Source organism: Paramisgurnus dabryanus, chromosome 13 (assembly GCF_030506205.2).
Source record: "Paramisgurnus dabryanus chromosome 13, PD_genome_1.1, whole genome shotgun sequence".
Taxonomy (NCBI): Eukaryota; Metazoa; Chordata; class Actinopteri; order Cypriniformes; family Cobitidae; genus Paramisgurnus; species Paramisgurnus dabryanus.
Window position 1 is genome coordinate 721,117 of NC_133349.1, and position 20,238 is coordinate 741,354.

Below are 20,238 nucleotides of genomic sequence, written 5' to 3' on the forward strand. Positions count from 1 at the left end.
AACACAACTTGTTGCATAAAAAACTAATGCTGTTAGGTAAAAATATTTATGTTATAATTCCCTAAATCTAGTTAATTTGCATCTGAAGTTGAGCTGTTTGGTTAGTTAAAACAGTGTTTGAAGCGTTAAGTAACAGCCATCAAATGAACTTTTAAACCAAATGCTAACAGATAGTTTTTTATTTATGTGCTGTTTATTGTTATGGTTCATATTACTTGTATATGTCTGATATGTGAATAATGAACACACAATTAATTCATAATTCAAATAAGTAATTAATTAATATTTTTTTATTAATATGTAATCCTCTACAACTTCATATACAAAATTATAGCCAACTGTTTACAGCACTATTGTAGATCATTTATATCTGTCACATTTTTAGCTTCAAAAAAGAAAATTTTTTTTAATTAATTTATTTTATCTTTTAGCCAGAAATAAACCCTGTGCTGTAAGTATGTTCATTTTTACACTTCTATAGAGTGAAGACGAAGGCTGCGTCCAAATACCCACACTTGCGGTCTTGGCCACTCAAGAGCATGTGCACATGACAGGAAATAATTGAGAAAAACAGTCCCATATCTTAAAATTGTCAAAGTGCAGTGCCCTTAACCCACACTATCTTAAATACGGCTTCTGAGAGGTACTTAATGCTAAGCGTATCCCACTATGCATCAGGCTCTGCATGTAAATCATGAAAATTTTGCCCAAACCTCGAGAGATGTCGCAGAAACTTTTAATTGTAAATTAATAAATGGATATTACATATATTTGTAGTAAAAAAGAAAGTGTTGCACATTTTATTGGTGCAAACATTGTTATGTGTTTTGTATAACATCTGCATCTGCTTTTATCACATAATTAGAAACAATATTAATTGTGTGTTTTATTCAGGCACTATTCAATAAACAATAAACTTTAATAAAGCTGCATGCACAAAATGAAGAGTTTTTTACAGGTGCTTCAGAAAGTTTCAGATAAGTGCAGATAATAATCAGCATATGTTTATTTCAGAGTGTTTATGTGTTGATTTTATTTAAAGAAAAACTTAAAAATATATATTTAAAGTAGCTTAAATAAAGGATTGACATTTTAACACTTGCTAAGTCCCATCAGGTGAACAATTTTACATGCAGGCTTGCAATCTTCACACCCACTGAAACACTTGGGCAAAATACAGAAAATATGTCATGTACGTAGTCAAGTGGTCAAGTGCAAAGACCGCAAGTGTGGGTATTTGGACTCAAAAGTGGAACCGTGTGAAGTCAAGAGAAAGTGACGTCACACAGCCATCCACTACAATCACTCAGTGCAGCATCATTTGTTAACCTAATCTTGTATCTAACGAAACACATCATTCACACAATATTTATCTCTGACTGGAGTATCAAGATAATGTTTGTTTGCCCTGAATATAACTCACTGGAAACTTCACTCTGCATCCGTGCTCGTTTCATTGTGTTTTTGACCCTAACGGCTCTCCATAGCGCATGCGCGTTCACCACATCCCGCACACCAATGGACCGCAAGATCTGTCCTTCTTCACCTAAACTGTCTGCCATCTTTCTTTCTATTTCTACGCACACGGAACGGTTGACTCGCTAGCGAAGTTCATGTATTTGACAAAGGTCAGGTAGAGCATTAGTGCAGCTGCAGCTGCATGCGCAGACAGAGGTGACGAGCACCACTTAGTGCCGTTAAAGACGTCATCACGGATCTCCAGCATGGCGTCCGCGCAGAGATGTCAGACTCCCAGTAAAGATGATTTGTATTATCGGATGCATTTCCATATGATGAACGAGCAGCAGGTGGAGGACATCACCATCGACTTCTTCTACAAACCGCACACCATCACACTGCTCACATGCACCATCCTCAGCCTTATGTACTTCGCGTTCACGCGGTGAGTGAGTGGTGACGCAACACTGACAACGATACAATGATACACATCCAATGTCACACACACTTAACAACATAAACAAATACACATACACACAGTTATGTTTGTCCAGTGTTCAGTTATTGTTTAGTGTGTGTCGTGACGCATCAGGTTTGATTTTTGTGTAATGTATCTGTTAAGTCAAGTTCATCTGTATGCTAGCTGTCACTCGAAACATCAGGGGCCAGTTGTTCAAAGGTAAGATGATCGGATTTTGGTTATCGGATTGGATCAAATCTTGAAAATGGGTTGTTCAAAAGGGAAAGAAGGAATCTGAAATCAGATTAGATCACAGAATCCAATCCTAGTTTAAATCTGGATCAAACCTTCAGTTTGTGTTGTTCAAAACTTGTCAGTAGGATTTGGATAACTTTGATCCAAAAAAACTAGATTATCCTGATCCCAACAGGGGGTAGGATTTAAAGGTGGATTCCAGGAGGGAAATGTAGGAAAACTTTAAAATTGGTCAAATAACACATTTGTTTCATTTAGTGTATATACTTTTATTTATATTTTGCACTTGACCTGTGTAATCGTTGTAACAGTGATAAAGTAGATATAGTAGACATAGGCTACCAATTAAGCTATTCAGTAAAGTAAAAATAATGAAAAATGAAATAATCCCCCAAACTGATTTCAATCACAAACAAAAAAATTTATGTCATTCATCACCGTATATTAATTTCAAGGAAACAATCATCAGAGATGAGCCTGTCAAAAACAATGTCTAACAATGGCATCCCTTACTATACGTCCACTCAGTCCCTCATTCTGACAGAATGCCAGAGGTTGGTCTGGTTCTTCAAACGGCTCAGGTGCATCATAAACATCATCACAGGGAGGGACATGGCACCTGGTAGCGATGTTGTGCAGGACGTTACACGCTAGTATTATGTTGCATGCACTCTGTGGTTCCACTCGCAAGTAGTTAAGGCATGCAAAGCGTCTCTTCAGAACTCCATTTAAAAGCTCAATTGCACATCTTGTTTTGCAATGAGCAGTGTTGATGAATACACAGATGTGGTTCTGGACATTATTGGAGGTAAAACTATAAAGCTCTGCATGGGATTCGAGGTGTTGTAGGGGATGGTGAGCCTACGATTGTAAAGGAAAGTGAGGAAACATTCATTCTGGATCTCAGCCCTACTGTATTATTGAAATACAACCTGGACCCTCACTGGTAGAGCCAGCAGTCACAGGAGGTCAGAAAAGACACTTGAAGCGTCCTTTGTGCGTCCACAATGTATTTGTTATTGGATATATATTTTTTGTGACTCAGATGAGGGTTCATAAAAGAAATTATAAATGGATGTTTATGTTATTTTTGTGTTTTGTCTCAAAATTAAAAACTCTTACAGTGATCCCATATTGGTTCTTCTACCTGTTCTTCATATAGCTGGTAGCACATGTTGTGATATGTTGTCCCATTTAGAGCACAGGTAATCTGGATTTGGTAATCTTGAAAACTGTGTATCTGGATCAGGGTGATCCAGTCCAATGTTGCTTTGAAAAACCGGCATAAAAGTAAGACGGATTACCTGATCCTGAATAGGAAAAAATGTGATTTCCAAATCCGGATCATTTTGATCCAGATTAAATTTTTTGAACAACTGGCCCCAGAAATACAGATCGTGGAAAATTCTGGTAAATATCTCGTGATATCCACACTAAAATGAGTGCCTCTCCTCACCTGACTAACACTAGAATAAGCACATTGTTCTTCAGGGCTAATGATGATGGGAAACATTTAAAGGTGCCAAAGAATGCATTGAAAGATTGCATGATATCTACACAGAAGCTTTGTGGCTTTATTAAGTGCAAAAATGATCCAGAGTCAGTTTTCCATGTCCATTTACAACCCTAGGATTTGTCTTTAGAATGAAATGGTCTATTATTATCTTATTTGAAAGGGTCATGAATAATAATGTAGCGCTCTGCTCTGATTGGCTGTTTCTCCTTCAGTAGCTCTGTGTGTGTGTAAACAGATCTTATGTTTGAGTCTGGATCAGATTTTGAGGAATAATTAATTGTTTGGAGATTGTTAATGGACGTTTCTGAGTGGTAAGTTTGTGTTTTTTTTTCAGTATGGACCTGCAAAGCGTAACTGTAACTTCAATAGTAGAACTACAGCCTAAACGCTAGCATATAGCATTAACTAGCATAAAGTGCTAACCTAGCAGTCACAACTTTATATTGTAACAACATTGTACATGGTTTAATGTTGGGGTGTAGGTGTACATCTGACATCACAATTGGTGCTATGTTGAGATCGGTCTGTTTTCCAGCAGTCTTTTGCGTTCATGAGGTTTACATAAAAAGGAGAAAACAATCGTGTTTGAGGCTCATGATATGTCATTACCATGTACAGAACTCTTATTATTCATCTATGCCTAAATAAATTCAGTTTAACCTTCTACAGCACCTTTAACTTTCTTATTTCAGTAGATGGCAATACAGAAAAGTAATTGTGTTTGATGTGTTGAGAGGTTCAGGAGTCACACACACTACGCTGCACATGATCACATGACCTCTTCTGTTACACATACATTACTTTATTCATCATCTAATGAGTTCAGTCTTTGTTATAGCACAAGAACGACATGAATTCTTTGAGGTGTATAACTGCATGATTTATGTCTGATGTAAACTGTGAATGACTGTAGTTGTGTCACTGAATCTTTCCCTTCCAGAGATGATGGAAATCCGGACAGTAACGTGTGGGTGGGTCTCATCCTGGTCATCTCCTTCTTCCTGGTCATCAGTGTTCTTGCCTTTCCTAACGGTGAGAGAGAGAGAGAGAGAGAGAGAGAGAGAGAGAGAGAGAGAGAGAGAGAGAGATGCAGGGATGGATGCAGGTTAATAACAGTTTGGTTTGCTTTCAGGGCCCTTCACGAGACCTCATCCGGCAATATGGCGCATTGTGTTCGGTAAGCATCACTGTTCTGTGGCCTGTTCACTTTAAACCCCTCAAGAGATATTTGAGATGAGAATGTGGGCAGAAATGTGCATGTAGTGTATATATGTCACAATCTTAATGGGGCTAAAATAGGTTTGATTTTCTTTGAGTAGAAATATATGTCTTATGATTGTGGGATTAAATGATGAGATTATATGTGGTCTAAAATATGTTTCCTTTGTGTTTAATAATGTAAATAAAGTAATAACATAGTGTTGAGTTTCATCTCAGAAGTGATTTAGGTGTTTGTGTGTAAAATGGTTTGTTTGTTTTTCAGGGTTGAGTGTTCTCTACTTCCTCTTCCTGGTTTTCATCATCTTCCTGAACTGGGATCAGGTGAAAGCGCTGATGTACTGGCTAGATCCAGACCTCCGCTATGCCAAGAGAGAAGCTGATATAATGGTTAGTGAGGGTTGGGTATAGTTTGTTTTCTGGTCTGTCTATGGTGAAGGGTTAGCCACAAGTTCATACTTGTTGTTGATGTTTTGTGTACAGTAACTAGGGTTGCAAAGAGGTGGAAACTTTCCATGGGAACTTAATCTGGGGAATTTTGGAAATATTCCAAATTGGGAATTTAACAGTTTATGAGAATTAACAGGAATTTAGGGGAATTATTTGGAAATTTAGGAAAATAATTATACACTATGGGCAGTTTCCCAGAACGGGATTAGACTAGTCCTAGACTTAAAAAATGTAAGAGCTGTCCAAACTGAAAACAACTTGCACTGCCATATCTTAAAATACATCAGTGACATTGTTTTCCCTCATATTCCAAACCAGTAATGTTTTTAGTAAGGTATGTTTGTTAAAACTAGTTATATTTCCTTATTAAACTAAGGCCTAGTCCTGGTTTACACTAATCCCTGTCTGGGAAACCACCCGTATATCATATAAAAATATAAACTATATCATATGCAAACATGAATAAACATTTAGTTTGGTCATAAGCAGACAGGCAGGCAAGGTAATACACATTTTTAAGAATCTTGATACTTACGCTCATCAAGCCGTGGATTTATTTGATCAAAAATCCTTCAGAAATTATTCTAATATGAATGATTTTTGATCAGATAAATTCAGGCTTGATGAGTTTAAGAGGCTTCTTTTAAAAACATAAAAAATAAGAAATGTGTCCAAACACCTAAATGTTTTCTCAGTCAGTGTATTTGTCTTTACAATGGTATAGTGTTGTTGCACACTAGCTTACAGACAGCACAAGGAAGTTATAAACTAATTTATGTAATTATGTAAAATATATGCAAAGATGGACATTTTGATATTATTTTGTATGTAGGCTTCAAGAAATTATCTGTGCATGTTATGGAAGAATGTGCAGGGTAGAAATTCAGCTAAAATTGTATTAAATCTTAATAAAATTATGCTGCAGGATTTTTTTTAACTACATTTAAGTTCCCAGTTATAGGCAACTTAAATTCCCAGTTTATTTCCATAAATTCCCATTAAAGGTGGGGTGCATGATCTCTGAAAGCCAATGTTGACATTTGAAATCACCTAAACAAAGACACCCCTACCCCAATAGAATCTGGACCTTCTTTTGATAGACCCGCCCCACACATACACAACCCAAGTAACGATGTCAGTTAATAGCCACGCCCCTTACTGCTGATTGGCTACAAGTGTGTTTGTGTTTCGGTTCTCGGCCCGACTCCCTTTTTCAAAGTGTTTGGAAAATTTCAAAAATCATGCACCCCGCCTTTAATTCTCATTGAAAAATTCCAACATTGAAAATTCCTGAAATTTCGCAACCCTAACAGTAACTGTGGACAGCTGTGTGTTTATTTTAATTAGTGATGCTCCGATCAGGATTTTTGGAGCCGATACCGATCGAGTCATTTAATGCCGTTATCAGCCTATACCGATCTGCAGCCAATCGATCAGAGCATCCCTAATTTTAATCTGTGTAACACAAAAAATTATAGTTCATAATGAGCAGCTGAGGTTTAATAAATGCTTTTATTGATCTTTGAAAGGTAACAGTATGTTATCTCCTGACACATCTGTGATGATGTTGTGATGATTGACAGGAGTATGCTGTAAACTGTCACGTGATCACCTGGGAGCGAATCCTCAGTCACTTTGACATCTTTGCGTTCAGTCATTTTTGGGGTTGGGGTATGAAGGCTCTTCTCATCCGCAGCTACGGCGTTTGTTGGACCATTAGCATCACGTGGGAGCTCACAGAGGTAAGAGCATGATGCATGTGATAGTCAATAACACCACAGACTGATGGACATAAATGCTCAACATTGTTTATTAATAATGATTTATTACAGAAAACTCGACTTTTATAACCAAAAACTTCTCTCATTTTATAACTTTCTTCCCAAACTTTGTGAGCTTCCTTCTTAGGCAACATATTAAGGTATTACAGATGTTTCACACGTCTGGCTGTAATGTATTTTATGCTGCCTGCCATCTAGGGCTGTCAAAAGATTAATCACCATTAATTGTATACAAAATGAAAGTTTATTTTTGCATAATATATGTGTGTGCACTGTGTGTAATTATTTTTTATACATGCATGTATGTAAGAAACATTTACGTGTGTGTGTGTGTGTGTGTGTGTGTGTATAATTATATATATAATTTTTTTGATATATTAAATATTATATATACATAAAAAATACATAAACATGTTTCTTATATTTATACATGTATGTGTGTATTTATATATTCATAAAAATTACACACACAAATATATTATGCAAACCCAAACTTTTATTTTATATGTGATTAATCACGATTAATCTTTTGACAGCCCTACTGCCATCTAAGATTCCTCATTTTAGCCCCGCTGCATGTTAAACCTTACACACAACTCACATTTCACATAGGATATAGCCCTTAAATGTAGCTGCCTAAGAAGTATACTAGTAGGGATCAAGTACTAGTGATATAGTAGTAAACTAGTGCTTTTGTTGTTTATAAATGGTATAAAATCAATATAAGATGACAGTAGTTTTCTGTCCACAGCTGTTCTTCATGCATCTTCTGCCTAATTTTGCCGAGTGCTGGTGGGACCAAGTGATTTTGGATATTTTGTTGTGTAACGGAGGAGGCATCTGGCTGGGAATGACCGTCTGCCGTTTCTTAGAGATGCGCACGTATCACTGGGCCAGTATCAAGTGAGTTGATGTGAGATCTGATGATGTGTGATGATGTTTACAGTAACTGATGAAGATCTGACCATCATCTTCACTCTACAGAGACATCCACAGACTCACAGGAAAGATCAAACGAGCTGCTTTACAGTTCACACCCGCCAGCTGGACGTACGTGCGCTGGTTTGATCCTAAATCTTCTTTCCAGAGGGTGGCTGGAGTTTATCTCTTCATGATTATCTGGCAGGTTAGTTGGTTGAAATAAACACACGTGGGTGATTCTCACAAAATCCAGATTTAGGAGGTGCCCAGCATCAAAAAATTGTAATAAGCCCTTGAAGCCATTTTTTTTGCACATATAAGATTAATGTCTGAACTTACTATAACTCTTACTTTTATAGGATTTAAAAAATATTTTACAATTATTCACATTTTTTATATTATCATTATCAAAAATTATCATTACCGCAACATGATATTACATTCAATATATGCATTTACAAACTCATGTTTTGGTAATGAGAACTAAAACAAAATTTTATCTGGAGAGAAAAAATAAGGACTGCTTACCTGGTAGCCATCTTGAAAGTCCCTTCCAACAAATAATTTTTGAAAATGTTAGTTCCTTGAGGGCTTAACAATGATTGAAAATTGTTGCGGAGGATGAGAAAATTGGTCTTGGACACATTTATATTCCTAATTATTGTCTCTACTTTTACCAATGATCACCAAATACCTTATGTTTCTTTACTGGAAATGTTTCTGGTATAACATGCACTGAAGCTTTTTATTTTTATTTTTTTATTATAAACATTTCCATGTCAAAGAATCCAAATCATGGACACGTTGCGGTAATGACAATTTTCCCCTTAAATGTGAAAAAAAAACATTGGTTTACATGATGTCATTTGAAATCATGTGGAAAATAGTACATGAAGAGATGTTTGTAACTGTATGCTTCTTATTTTGATAGCATTTACTTTTTTATCCAAATGTTTCATGACACCTCATAAGTCTAATTTCACAAGAATCGTCCACATGCACTTACACATTATCATGGTAGTTATAGCCACACAAACCACTGTCTCAGACGTCTGGGCTCAGATCTGTTTGGCTGGTTTTATGCATCTTTTTTACACTTTGAAAGATAGATTTGAACATTCTGGAGCGATTGCTTGCGAGTACGTTAACAGTAGCTAGGTTTACCTAAATATTCCAGATAAACTTTTCATCAGTGAGTGGTGTTGTATTGGTTTGAATGAAAACGGTGACATTTTTGCCCATTTCACACATAAAGAATGATCTGGAGGAAGAGGAGGGGGGGTCAGTCTGATGCACACTAGATACCGTCACCCTAACCCGTTGCCTTGGTGATGAAAGGACACTATTGTTCAAAAGAGAAGCGGTCTTGGTCTTGCTTTGCTATTCAGGGCCCTTTAAAAAGTAATGAAATGTTTTTGAAAAGGAATTTGGAGGAGGGGTAACAGAGGTCTGGGAGAAGACTCAACAAATACAAATGATTAATAGAGATTTTACTGGATATGAATCAGTCAAACAGATTTGGAAATATGAACATCTGCTACAATATTCCTGTCCTTTAGCTTTAAAAGTCCCCATGAAATCAAAATGGCCTCTTTTTACTGCAGTGTTTATTATTAACAATTTATCTGTGTTTTTTTTAAAGTCATGTACCCTTTTTATTAGGGGTGTGATGGATCACAAAACTCACAGTTCAGATCACATTACAGTTTTTGAGGCACGGATCGGATTATTTTTCTGATCAGCAAAAAAAAGGATGGGAAAAATCTAATAACAAATTAAGAAATTACAAACATTTATAAAAAACAAAGTTGCAGATTAAGTAAGGTCTAAAATTATCATCAGGTACAGATATCAAATTAAATACTAAATAACACTGTATTTATTGTATTAATTAAATGTAATTATTATTTTTTAAAGCTACAGAAGTGATTTTCTCTGATTGATTAACATTAATGACACAGATTTAAGTAGTTTAATTGAGGTTACTGTCTCTTTAAGAGAAGCACAGACTGGTTTCTGACTGTAATCTATACATAAACTTAAGACATAAACAAATGTTTTTATTAGAAAAAGAATACTGTGAAGATCATTTTGTTTGTATGTTCCCTGTCAAGAACAGAAAGATTTTATATTCGCTTTGTCTTTAAAACGCGTCTCTCCGTGTGTGCACTACTGAGTGCCCTTAAACGCGCGCACACACACAGACAGAGGGTGAATTACAAACGGCACAGCATAAATGCTCCACATAAAAACGTTACATTGTTTTTCATTGCTCTATACGCCAAATGTATTTTAACTCTTTCCCCGCCATTGACGAGATATCTCGTCAATTAAGAGAAAACGCTTCCCCGCCAATGACGAGATTTTCCGTCTTTCCGCAATACCGCTATTATCCACCAGGTGGCGCCCTTCCGCAACTTTTTAAAACCGGAAGTATTGCCCTATGGCAAGCGGCTGCATGTCCGTGTCTGTTTTAAAGATCGCTCTGAATGGGATCTCTATGAAAAGTTAGTCACAAAAATGGAATTATCTCTGCTTTTTGCTCAAAATGTGGTGTTTTTGCAGAAACCTACCCATATTCAAAAGCTGATTACAAAAGAACCACTGAAGGTAGGAAGAAACAGGTTTTTTTTTTGAAAGCAGAGGGTCTGTTCTTTCATTTGGTATATTGTATGTTTATATATTTAAAGAAGAACATTTTCTGGAAGGCATTAAACTTTGGTGAAAATCATGAAAAACGCTGGCGCTGGCTGGCAACTTTTTTTTTAAACGCTGGCGGTGAAAGAGTTAATAAACTACAGTATGAGATACAGTGACACAACTCTCTAAAGTTTACACATCAAGAGTTCTGAATCTGCTGATCTTTAAAGGATGATCACGTCGGACTGGAGCTGGACCGAAAACATTCAACCACACATGCGTTTGTGTGTAAAGTAAACTGCTCACTTTAGCGCCTTTTTGCATTTAAATTGTTCAAAATCACTTGAATGTTAACATTTACAAACCTTTGAAACACATGCAAATGATAAACTTTCCCTTTTTAAATGTGCGTATTAATCCGCAAATCACATGCGAGCCGAACCGTGGGTCATAATCTGACGGATCAACTGCGATCCATTGCAGCACTAGTTTTTATTGGTAAACTTTAATCAAAATCTGAAGATCTTTCTCTGATGATGTCAGTTTGATGGTGTGGGCGGAGCATTCGTTAACCCCGCCCCTCCACCTGTCTGTCTGCTGCGAGTTCCATGAAATGCCATTCTGAATGAAACGCCTATTTTTCTATATCCTATCAACTCTCAGTGGAAAGCACAAGCCACGCCCACTATTTTTCTCGTTTGATATTAATTACACTGTGAAATAGATCACAATACAGTCGATCACGACCTTCTGTTCACTGGGACAGCAACATTAATATCTCATTGTATGAACATGATAACTTTCATACATTCTCACTATCTGCTTGTTTATATAGATCAGTAGTTTCTAACCCTGCTCCTGGTGATCTAACGTCCGGCAGATCTTACCTTCCAACACCAATCAAATCTTTTTATTTTACAGTGCATCAGTCAGTTTTATTATGACATGACAGTAGACTTTATGGTTCTTGTTTGACAATGTTCATGAGATGTTTTTTGTTTTGCATTTTTTTCCTTGATTTTGTTTTGTGTAACTAAATCTCTTTCTCTCTCTCTCTGTCTTTATTTTGTGAAATGAAGCTGACGGAGTTAAACACTTTCTTCCTGAAGCACATCTTTGTGTTTCCAGCGTGTCATCCTCTCAGTTGGTGCAGGATTCTCTTTATTGGCATCATTACGGCTCCGACCGTACGGTATGACTGAAAGATTTAGTTTTGTTTAGTGCAGTCTGTAATGTAAAGTCTGAGTGAAAATCTCATTGTGCTTCTGTAGTGAAGTAGTTAAAGTAGTTAAGAGCATCAGTGGGATGATTTGTGATGTCATGTCAAGTGTAATGATTATGTGTTTACAGTAATGAATGAGTTTTGTCCACCGTACAGGCAGTATTACGTCTATCTGACGGACACGCAGTGCAAACGTGTGGGGACGCAGTGCTGGGTGTTTGGGTGAGTCTGAAATGACACCTGTTGGCACACATGGCATTGTGATGGTATTGTTCTAGTAGTCAGTAACAGATGTCAGTGTGTGTCGCATGTGGAATAGATGCTGTTAAAGGTGAAAGGTTCGAGACATTGTGTGAAAAAGCCGAACGTTTAACCACAAGCCCTTAAGCACACTAATGTTCCACTGCGGTCGCCATCACTGCTTTATTTCAGTTGTCGCTTCACAGATATCAGACAATGACCTACATTATAAACGCTTCATAGCGGTCTCGTGTTCGACTCTTTCTAAACATCTCAAAACGCTGGACTGGATTAAACGTTATACCTGATTATTATTGTTTATCTGTCAAACCTCTTGGTGTTTCCGCTCGTACTCTTGAGCCCAGAGGCAGTTATGAAGCTTTAAGGCACTGCTTCTCAAAACACAAGGGGTCGTGAAGGGATCCACCCTACACAAAGAGCGACACACTAAATAAACTAAGTTCTTTATAACCGTTCACAAATACTGAACTACTTACAAAATATAAATCAAACAAGATGAGAAATCCACTCACTGCTGTTAGCAGCTCAAATGAAAAAGCAGCTAAACGTCATCTTCGTCAGAATTATATTGACGCTCTTGGCCCGTATTATACGTTTCTTTAAATCAAGCCATTTAGAAATACCACTGTCTGCAGAATTCATTAAATGCCACAACCATATTTCAACAAAGTGGACAGAAGATAAACTTAATTTTTAACCCGGTTAAACAAGGTTTACTAAATATATGAAAATTTTGAGCAAATGTATTCAGAGAGGACCTTGAAGATTGATTAAAGAGAGATGAGATGAGGTTGGGAAACGACCGGGATCACATTTAAACTTGTGTCTCCCCTACTGAACAATCCAGCTAAGAGATTGTTGAGATTTAACTGGTTTAAGGTGGCAGTAGCTATTAAGATGGTCCTTCCAGCCTGGTTAAAGCTGGTGGGTTAGCTGGTCTTCCCATCACACCATCTACGTCCAGCTTGACCAGCTTAAAAAGTGACCAAAACACAGCTAAACCAGCTTGCTACATCAGTTAAACCTACACTGTGAGACCAGCAAAACAAGCTTACCAGTTTATGCTGGTTTTAGGTGTTTATTTGTCAGTAGGGTCTTGTGGGTCATGTGTCAGTGATCTGAATCACAGCGCCCCCTAACGTGTGCTTCACATTATTTACATTTCTGAATTTTGCATTTTTGGAACTGTTTATAAAAGTCAAATTTGTTTTTTTGGAATGACTGAAGTGACATTTGTGAAAATAAGGGATTTTACTTGCTAACTAATAACCTTTTCATTGGCATTAAAGAGAAATGATTGAACCTAAACATAAACGTTTGTTAAAATGTGAAAACATTTCAGACACAGAGGGTTTTGCATCTGAACTCCTCCTTTATTAATCCATATTAACATAAATCTAACAAACTAAATCACTTTTTTTATTACAAACCTGTTTCTCAGTCAGACTCAACAGAATTGAATCATCATATGTTAAATAATAATCTAAAGATGTGGAGGGAACTTTTGTAATTCATGTTTTTATATTGTATTTATTGGCCAAAGGTGTTGTGTTGAACACTTGACTTTCTGGGCCCTATTTTAACGATCTGAAACGCAAGTGCGAAGCGCAACGCGCAAGTGAGTTTGTGGGCGGATCTTGGGCGCTGTTGCTATTTTCCCGGCGTGAGAAATAACTCTTGCGCCAGGCGCAAATCAATAATCGCTGACATCGCTGCGTCCACCCTCACCGCTGAAAGGGTTTGGGGGCTTTGAAATCGGACCCAAGAAACGCAAGCAAGGTCCAACCCCAAAGTACTCTTACAAATCAAGTTCATATACATTAAGGTTTCTTATGAAAACATTTTAATTATTATTTACATAAAATAAACGTAATACAGCCACACAACAAAGTTATGAAAATATTTTAATCGTTATTTGCATGAGAATAAATAAAAACTATCACCACAATGCTCACCACTATGATTCCCCTTATCTCGTGTATTAATATTTTTAAGTGTAACAATTTATGATTTGCAAAAATAACTGTTGCATCTGTGTAGATTAGATAAGCAAAGTGTATGCGCGTTGTGCACGCTATACATTATGGTCAAGCATGCGCCCTTAAAATAGCATAATGAACAACGCGCCACTGACTTTAAACTTTTTTTTTCTGGTCAGTGGCGCAATTGTTTTTTGAAACTGCAAAATAGCATCAGGGATGGTTTGCGCCGGAACACGCCTCTTTTTTTGCGCTGAACCACCCAGGGAGCGCAAGTTCATTCCCTAGTTTGCCGACGTGCTTCTGTGACGGGAAAAACCCGCTGTGCGCCGGGGCAAAATACGAATGATACATGCATCACGGACAAAGTCAATTGCGCTGGGTGCAAGATAGAGCCCTCTGACTGTAATGAAAGTTGACTTTAGTTCCTTGCTGTTGATGTTAATGTAATAATATAATGTTGTAATTATAAGGAATGAATGAAATGTGTTTGCCTGTGCTCGTCCTGCGGGCATCTGATTCTTTCCTTCAGTTTCATTCATTACACAAAAGTGTCTTGTAAAGATTCACTCCATGTTTCTGAATCTTCTAGTAAACGAATCTTTCTTTCATACAGGGCCATTGCTTTCCTGGAAGCGTTAGCGTGCATTAAATTTGGACAAGATTTGTTTTCTAAGACTCAGATTCTGTATGTGATCTTGTGGCTGGTGTGTTTGGTGAGTTACGCTGCTGTTTCTTCAGTTTTTATTCTTAACATTTCTAAAACTTCTCTGAAATTCTGAGCCTGTAGGATTTCTCTTTGAAAGGAGTTTTTGTGATGCTGACGGGTGGATATTTATCTTTTTAAAGGCCTTCATCACATTCTTGTGTCTTTATGGGATGGTGTGGTACGCTGAGAACTATGGGCCCAGAGAGAAGGTGAACACAAAGCATCAATCTGATCATTTACTTCAGATCTCTGATTCTCATTCTCAGCTGCTTAAATACTCAACATCATAAATAATTTATAAACCTTTGTGTACTGACAGTTTTCATGTGATGGTAAATACTACAGTATACATATAGTAAGTGTATTGTGATGATGTGTAACTCATGATGATTGTTGTGATTTTTTTCAGAGGTTCTCAGAGTGTGATGACAGTTTTCCGTCAGATGTAGCTGCTGATGGTGTGACTGAATGCAAAGGTAAAAACACATCAACTCATTCCTCAACAAAAAACACATTTCACTTTAATCTTAGTTTCTCCTAATTGAACATAAAGTGTTTGTTTCTGGATTAAATATATATAATTATGATCTCACAAGTATCTGAGCCACAGTCTGGAACAGTAGCAGTTTTAACATAAAGTGGCATGGCATCTTATGCACAGAAGCATTGCGTCTCATTTCATTCACTAATAATTGTGTACGTTTTTTGTATTTTTACGCACACTTACACTTCTCAAGAAAACTGTCTGCCTTTTTCACAACACGTGCGTATGCACATGAGTTTGTTCTTATACTTGTTCTTACGTTAGTGAATTTGGAGTGTTCTACAAGAGCGGCTGCATGCATGAGGTTGGTCATTTGCATAAAACACGCCCAAACCAGCTCCATATAAGGGCTTTCCGCAGCGCTAGTCCACAGAAAACTTTAGAGCAGTTTGTCATGGAAGCAAAAGAGCTCAAAAAGAAATTCATGATCATATTTATTATCGGTAAAGTTCTGTTCTGCTTTGCATTTTTTTTTGCGAGTTTTTGCTGTCGCTGGAGAAAGCCAGTGCTGTCCACTGACCAGAGTAACGTTAAAGAAGTATTGGATACATTAACAAATATGACATTAATTAATATGACAGAGACACGCATCTGTATCTAAAATAAAACAGACAGGAGATCATTACATTTACATGACATTTAGGCTTCATTAGGCATTAAGCAGATGCTTTAAATAGAGATTTAAAAAGTGAGGAAGGAAAAAGATTTGATATTACGTGCATCATCTTCTTTCTTTCTTTTCTTTAAACGCCATACCAGCTTCTAAGGCTATATTGTGCATCTTCTTTATATGTTTAGAAAAAATAAGTGGGCTATAATAATATATAATGTTATGTATATAATATCATAGATGATGTTTAATAATATATAATAAAGAAAATATTATAATATAAAATATAATCATGTAAATTTTATATATCAACATTATTATAAACATTAGAATTATAGCACATGTACATGATTATTGCGTACGAGTGGTTTTAGGTTTTCTTGAATTTTTGTGTACATTTAGAAGACATTTTGATAAAAAAGTTTTTGTTGAATCACGATTTGTTCGTGAAAACATCCGTATGCACATCTCGCGCACAAATTTGTGCATACGCATGCTTAGTGAATGAGACCCATTGAGTGTCAATTTGGCCCTTGATTCCTTTCGCACATTGTTGGTTACCTGAAACACAAGACAGTCAAAATGAACGCACAAAAAATAATTTTGTGTCACAATTAAATGAACACAGCAGCAGTAATTTACTCTCAGAGCTGTGATGATTTGAGATTGTCAATCCTACTGACCTGTGTCAATAAATGGAGTTGCATGAGCCACTTGCTTCTCTACATAAGATACCATGCCACTTTATGTTAAAACCCCTTCTCAACATGTTCAAGGTATTTTTAATCAAACAGAGCAACGTCACAGTGTCATGATGCCCTTTATGTTGATTTTTTCATAGGGGAATTTGAGAAGAACAGATCTTCATCTACTCGAAGGAAAGTAAAAAGTTCTGGAAATAGTAAAAGCATGAACAGTGTGGAGAAATGAGTCCAGAGCGTATTTACTGAACCTTCACGTGACTGAACGGATGTTTGCACAGTTTAATCAGTCTTGTTAATGGAGGTAAAGTCACATGACTGTGTTTATGGAAGGTGAGATTATCTCAGGTTTGGTCCAGACATTTCAGAAATCGTCTGATCCACCATGGCTGTCAGAGATGTTAATACTGTATAACTACAGAGACGGTGTTTGGTATTCACACAGCAGTATTTTATGTCACAAACACTTTCAGCTGTGTATTATATGCATCAGATTTTAAATTACATCACTGATATTAAAATGTTTCTGCAAATGAATTATAATGCACTGCAAAAAAAATGACTTTCAAGAAAAAAAATTCTTAGTATTTTTTGTCTTGTTTTCAGTAAAAATATCTAAAAAGTCTTAAATTTAAATGCTTTTCTTCATGAGAAAGTGACCTATAACTAAGTCTAGTTTTAAGACAAAAAATATACAATTTAAGTGATTCTGTGCTTAAAACAAGCAAAAATATCTGCCAATGGGGTAGGAAAAAAACTTTAAATATGTTTACTTTTTTCTTAAACATTTTATTCAAGAAAAATTGCTTACCCCATTGGCAAATAATTTTTCTTGTTTTAAGCACAGATTCAATTAAATCTGATATTTTTTTGTCTAAAAACTAGATTTATTTTACTAGGTCATTTTGCTCATCAAGAAATACATCTTAATTTAAGAATTTTTATAAGCAAGAAACATCCATGACATAAATGTTTGTATATATGTTTATTTTAGATATTTGTTCTGAAAACAAGACAATAATAAAAGTAAGAGAGTCATTTTTGGCAGTGCACACCGCAACAAAATGATTTTCACGAAAAAATTCTTAGTATTTTTGTCTTGTTTTTTAGTAAAAATTTCTAAAAATTCTTAAATGAAGATGCTTTTTCTTGATGAGCAAAACGACCCAAGAAAATAAGTCTAGTTTTTAGACCAAAAATATTAAAGTTAAGTGATTTTGTGCATAAAACAAGCAAACACATTTGCCAATGGGGTAAGCAAAAAATCTTGAAAATGAAAACAAGACAAAAATACTAAGACTTTTTTTTCTTGAAAATAATTTTTTTGCAGTGTATAAAATCGGAGTGTTTAAAGTCAACATGAAATCAACATTTCTGTTATTTCTGCTCTTACCAGGAATGATTTCAGATATCAGTCTAACCGGCCAATCCCTCCGTTAACGTGAATGTTAAATTAAATTCCTGCTCTAGATTAGTTTGGTTATTTAGATTTGAGTTTATTATATGAATGTGAAGGGTCCATGTCTGTTTAAAATGAAATGGAAATACAGCAAATAGGTTTTTTAAGAAAGCACAATTCAACTCTGATTAATAAACATCCGTACCAATGAAATGTTTTGATCAATTTCATGTTGACTTTAAAGATGTTTGTAAAAGCGTGTGTGTTTTGGCCAGTATAATGTATGATTCAGACTCATGTCTAGTTGAATGTTACCTGGTTAAGCTGCTTTAGAGAAGATGAGGTTGACCCTGGTGTTTTTTTGGCACTTTTTGGTTTCATTGCTCCACTGATATTTGTCAACAGGATGTTTTAATGTCATGGGTTTTCTGTGAATTCAAGGTTTATTTCCAGTGATATTTCTTCTGCTGTTTAATGTTGTTTTTTGAATCTGGTTTCATCTGATGGATGTTTTGATCAGATTACGCATCCTTAACGCCAGTATTGAAAGGCTTTTAGACAAACATATTCAACAGTTGTGTGCCTGCATGTGTGTTTTATGAACTGACATGTTTAGTTGTGTTGCTGTTGTTGTTTTGTGCGTCCTCTTCATTCAAAGTGGACTAAAGATTTGATTCTTCATCTTTTCACTTCAGTGCTGCAGTCTTAGATGTGAAACTACAGTACATGATGTAAACATGCCAAAACTCTCTGTTGTGTTTGTGTGAGCGTGTGTGTGCGTGGCGTGTGTATGTGAGATTGTGTGTGTGTGAGAGAGAGCTTGTGTGTCTTTGTGAGTCTGTGTGTGTGCATATGTTTGTGCATGTATAAGCTTGTGCGTGTGTGTGTGTGTGCGTGCATGCATGTGGGGGAGAGTTTGTGTGTTTTTGTGTCGCTTTGTGAGTCTCTGTGTGTGTGTGTGTGTGTGTGCATATGTATGTGCATGTGTGAGCTTGTGCATGCGTGTGTGTCTTTGTGAGTCTGTGTGTGCGTGTGCATGTGTGTGTGTACTTGTGCTTGCGTCTGTGTGAGGGAGAGCTTGTATGTGTGTGTGTTTTTGTGAGTCTGTATGTGTGCGTGTGCTCGTGTATGTGATGGAGAGCTTGTATGTGCATGTGTGTTTGTCTTTGAGCGTATGTGTGCATGCGTGTAAGCAAGTCACTGTGAAAGATTAAAGGCCTTTTTTTCCTCATCATGAGTACATTTCATGTAAATGATAAAAGTGAAATCCAGTGTTTGTCTTTGTGAATTTCAAATTTGCATTTTTGTTGAAGTGTGGCACGCACAACATGACTAGACCTTATATCTTTTCAATATAAAACACTTGATTTAACCGAGTTTTAAGATTAAATATCATCTATATCTTATGATACTTGTTTTGTAGTTTTTTTCTTCATTATTGTGTAGTGTGTCCTCCTGAACAAATATCCAAATATAATCATGATAACATTAGACAGAAATCATTCATAAGACTTCAATGTGAACAAACACTGATTAATGATGTGAAAATCTTTAGCACTTCTTATAGAGTCATGTTATATATAGACACCGTGTTGTGTTGTGTTGTGTAGTTCAGTAAACACAGCAGCTACAGTAAATGCTTCTGCTGTTCACTTGTTAATGATTTGACCTGAGACACTAAACCATTGATATCTTATTCACAGCGAAGGTCATCTGTGTGTAGTAGAGGATCATGAAACGTTTATGAGTCTGTGTGGAGGACACTGGAAAGATAAAACTACACAACACACACCAGACCAACACTGCCGTATCAGATTTCAAACAACCACAGACAAAAATAACCCAGTGCCTTATGCATTATATACAAAGAGTAGAAATGATTTACATTTTTAATCTGAATTAATCTAATAAAAATCAATCTGGGCCATGCAGAAATGTAAAATTCCTTTGGTGTGAACAAAGTTACGTTTTGGAGGTTTATGAATGTCCCCAGGTCGTGCCCCATGTTATATTTTCGACCTATAAAGTGTTCATTAAAAAAAAGATAAAATAAAAGTTGAAATAAAAAGTCGATTTTCCCTTTTCACCAGTAGAGGGCAACACAGACTCTGGAT

General features: G+C 36.3%; 1 protein-coding gene across 1 annotated transcript; it reads left to right on the forward strand.

Annotated features, from left to right (window-relative positions):
• The first annotated feature begins 1,484 nt into the window (after positions 1-1,484).
• On the forward strand, positions 1,485-19,530 carry ptdss1a (phosphatidylserine synthase 1a). Its single transcript, XM_065270608.2, has 13 exons — positions 1,485-1,903; positions 4,630-4,721; positions 4,822-4,866; positions 5,173-5,297; positions 6,941-7,099; positions 7,890-8,041; positions 8,123-8,264; positions 11,779-11,891; positions 12,078-12,143; positions 14,778-14,877; positions 15,011-15,079; positions 15,280-15,346; positions 16,866-19,530. Exons 1-13 carry the CDS (start codon positions 1,725-1,727, stop codon positions 16,952-16,954), a joined length of 1,398 nt encoding a protein of 465 aa, XP_065126680.1. The 5' UTR covers positions 1,485-1,724; the 3' UTR covers positions 16,955-19,530.
• Positions 19,531-20,238: the final 708 nt, after the last annotated feature.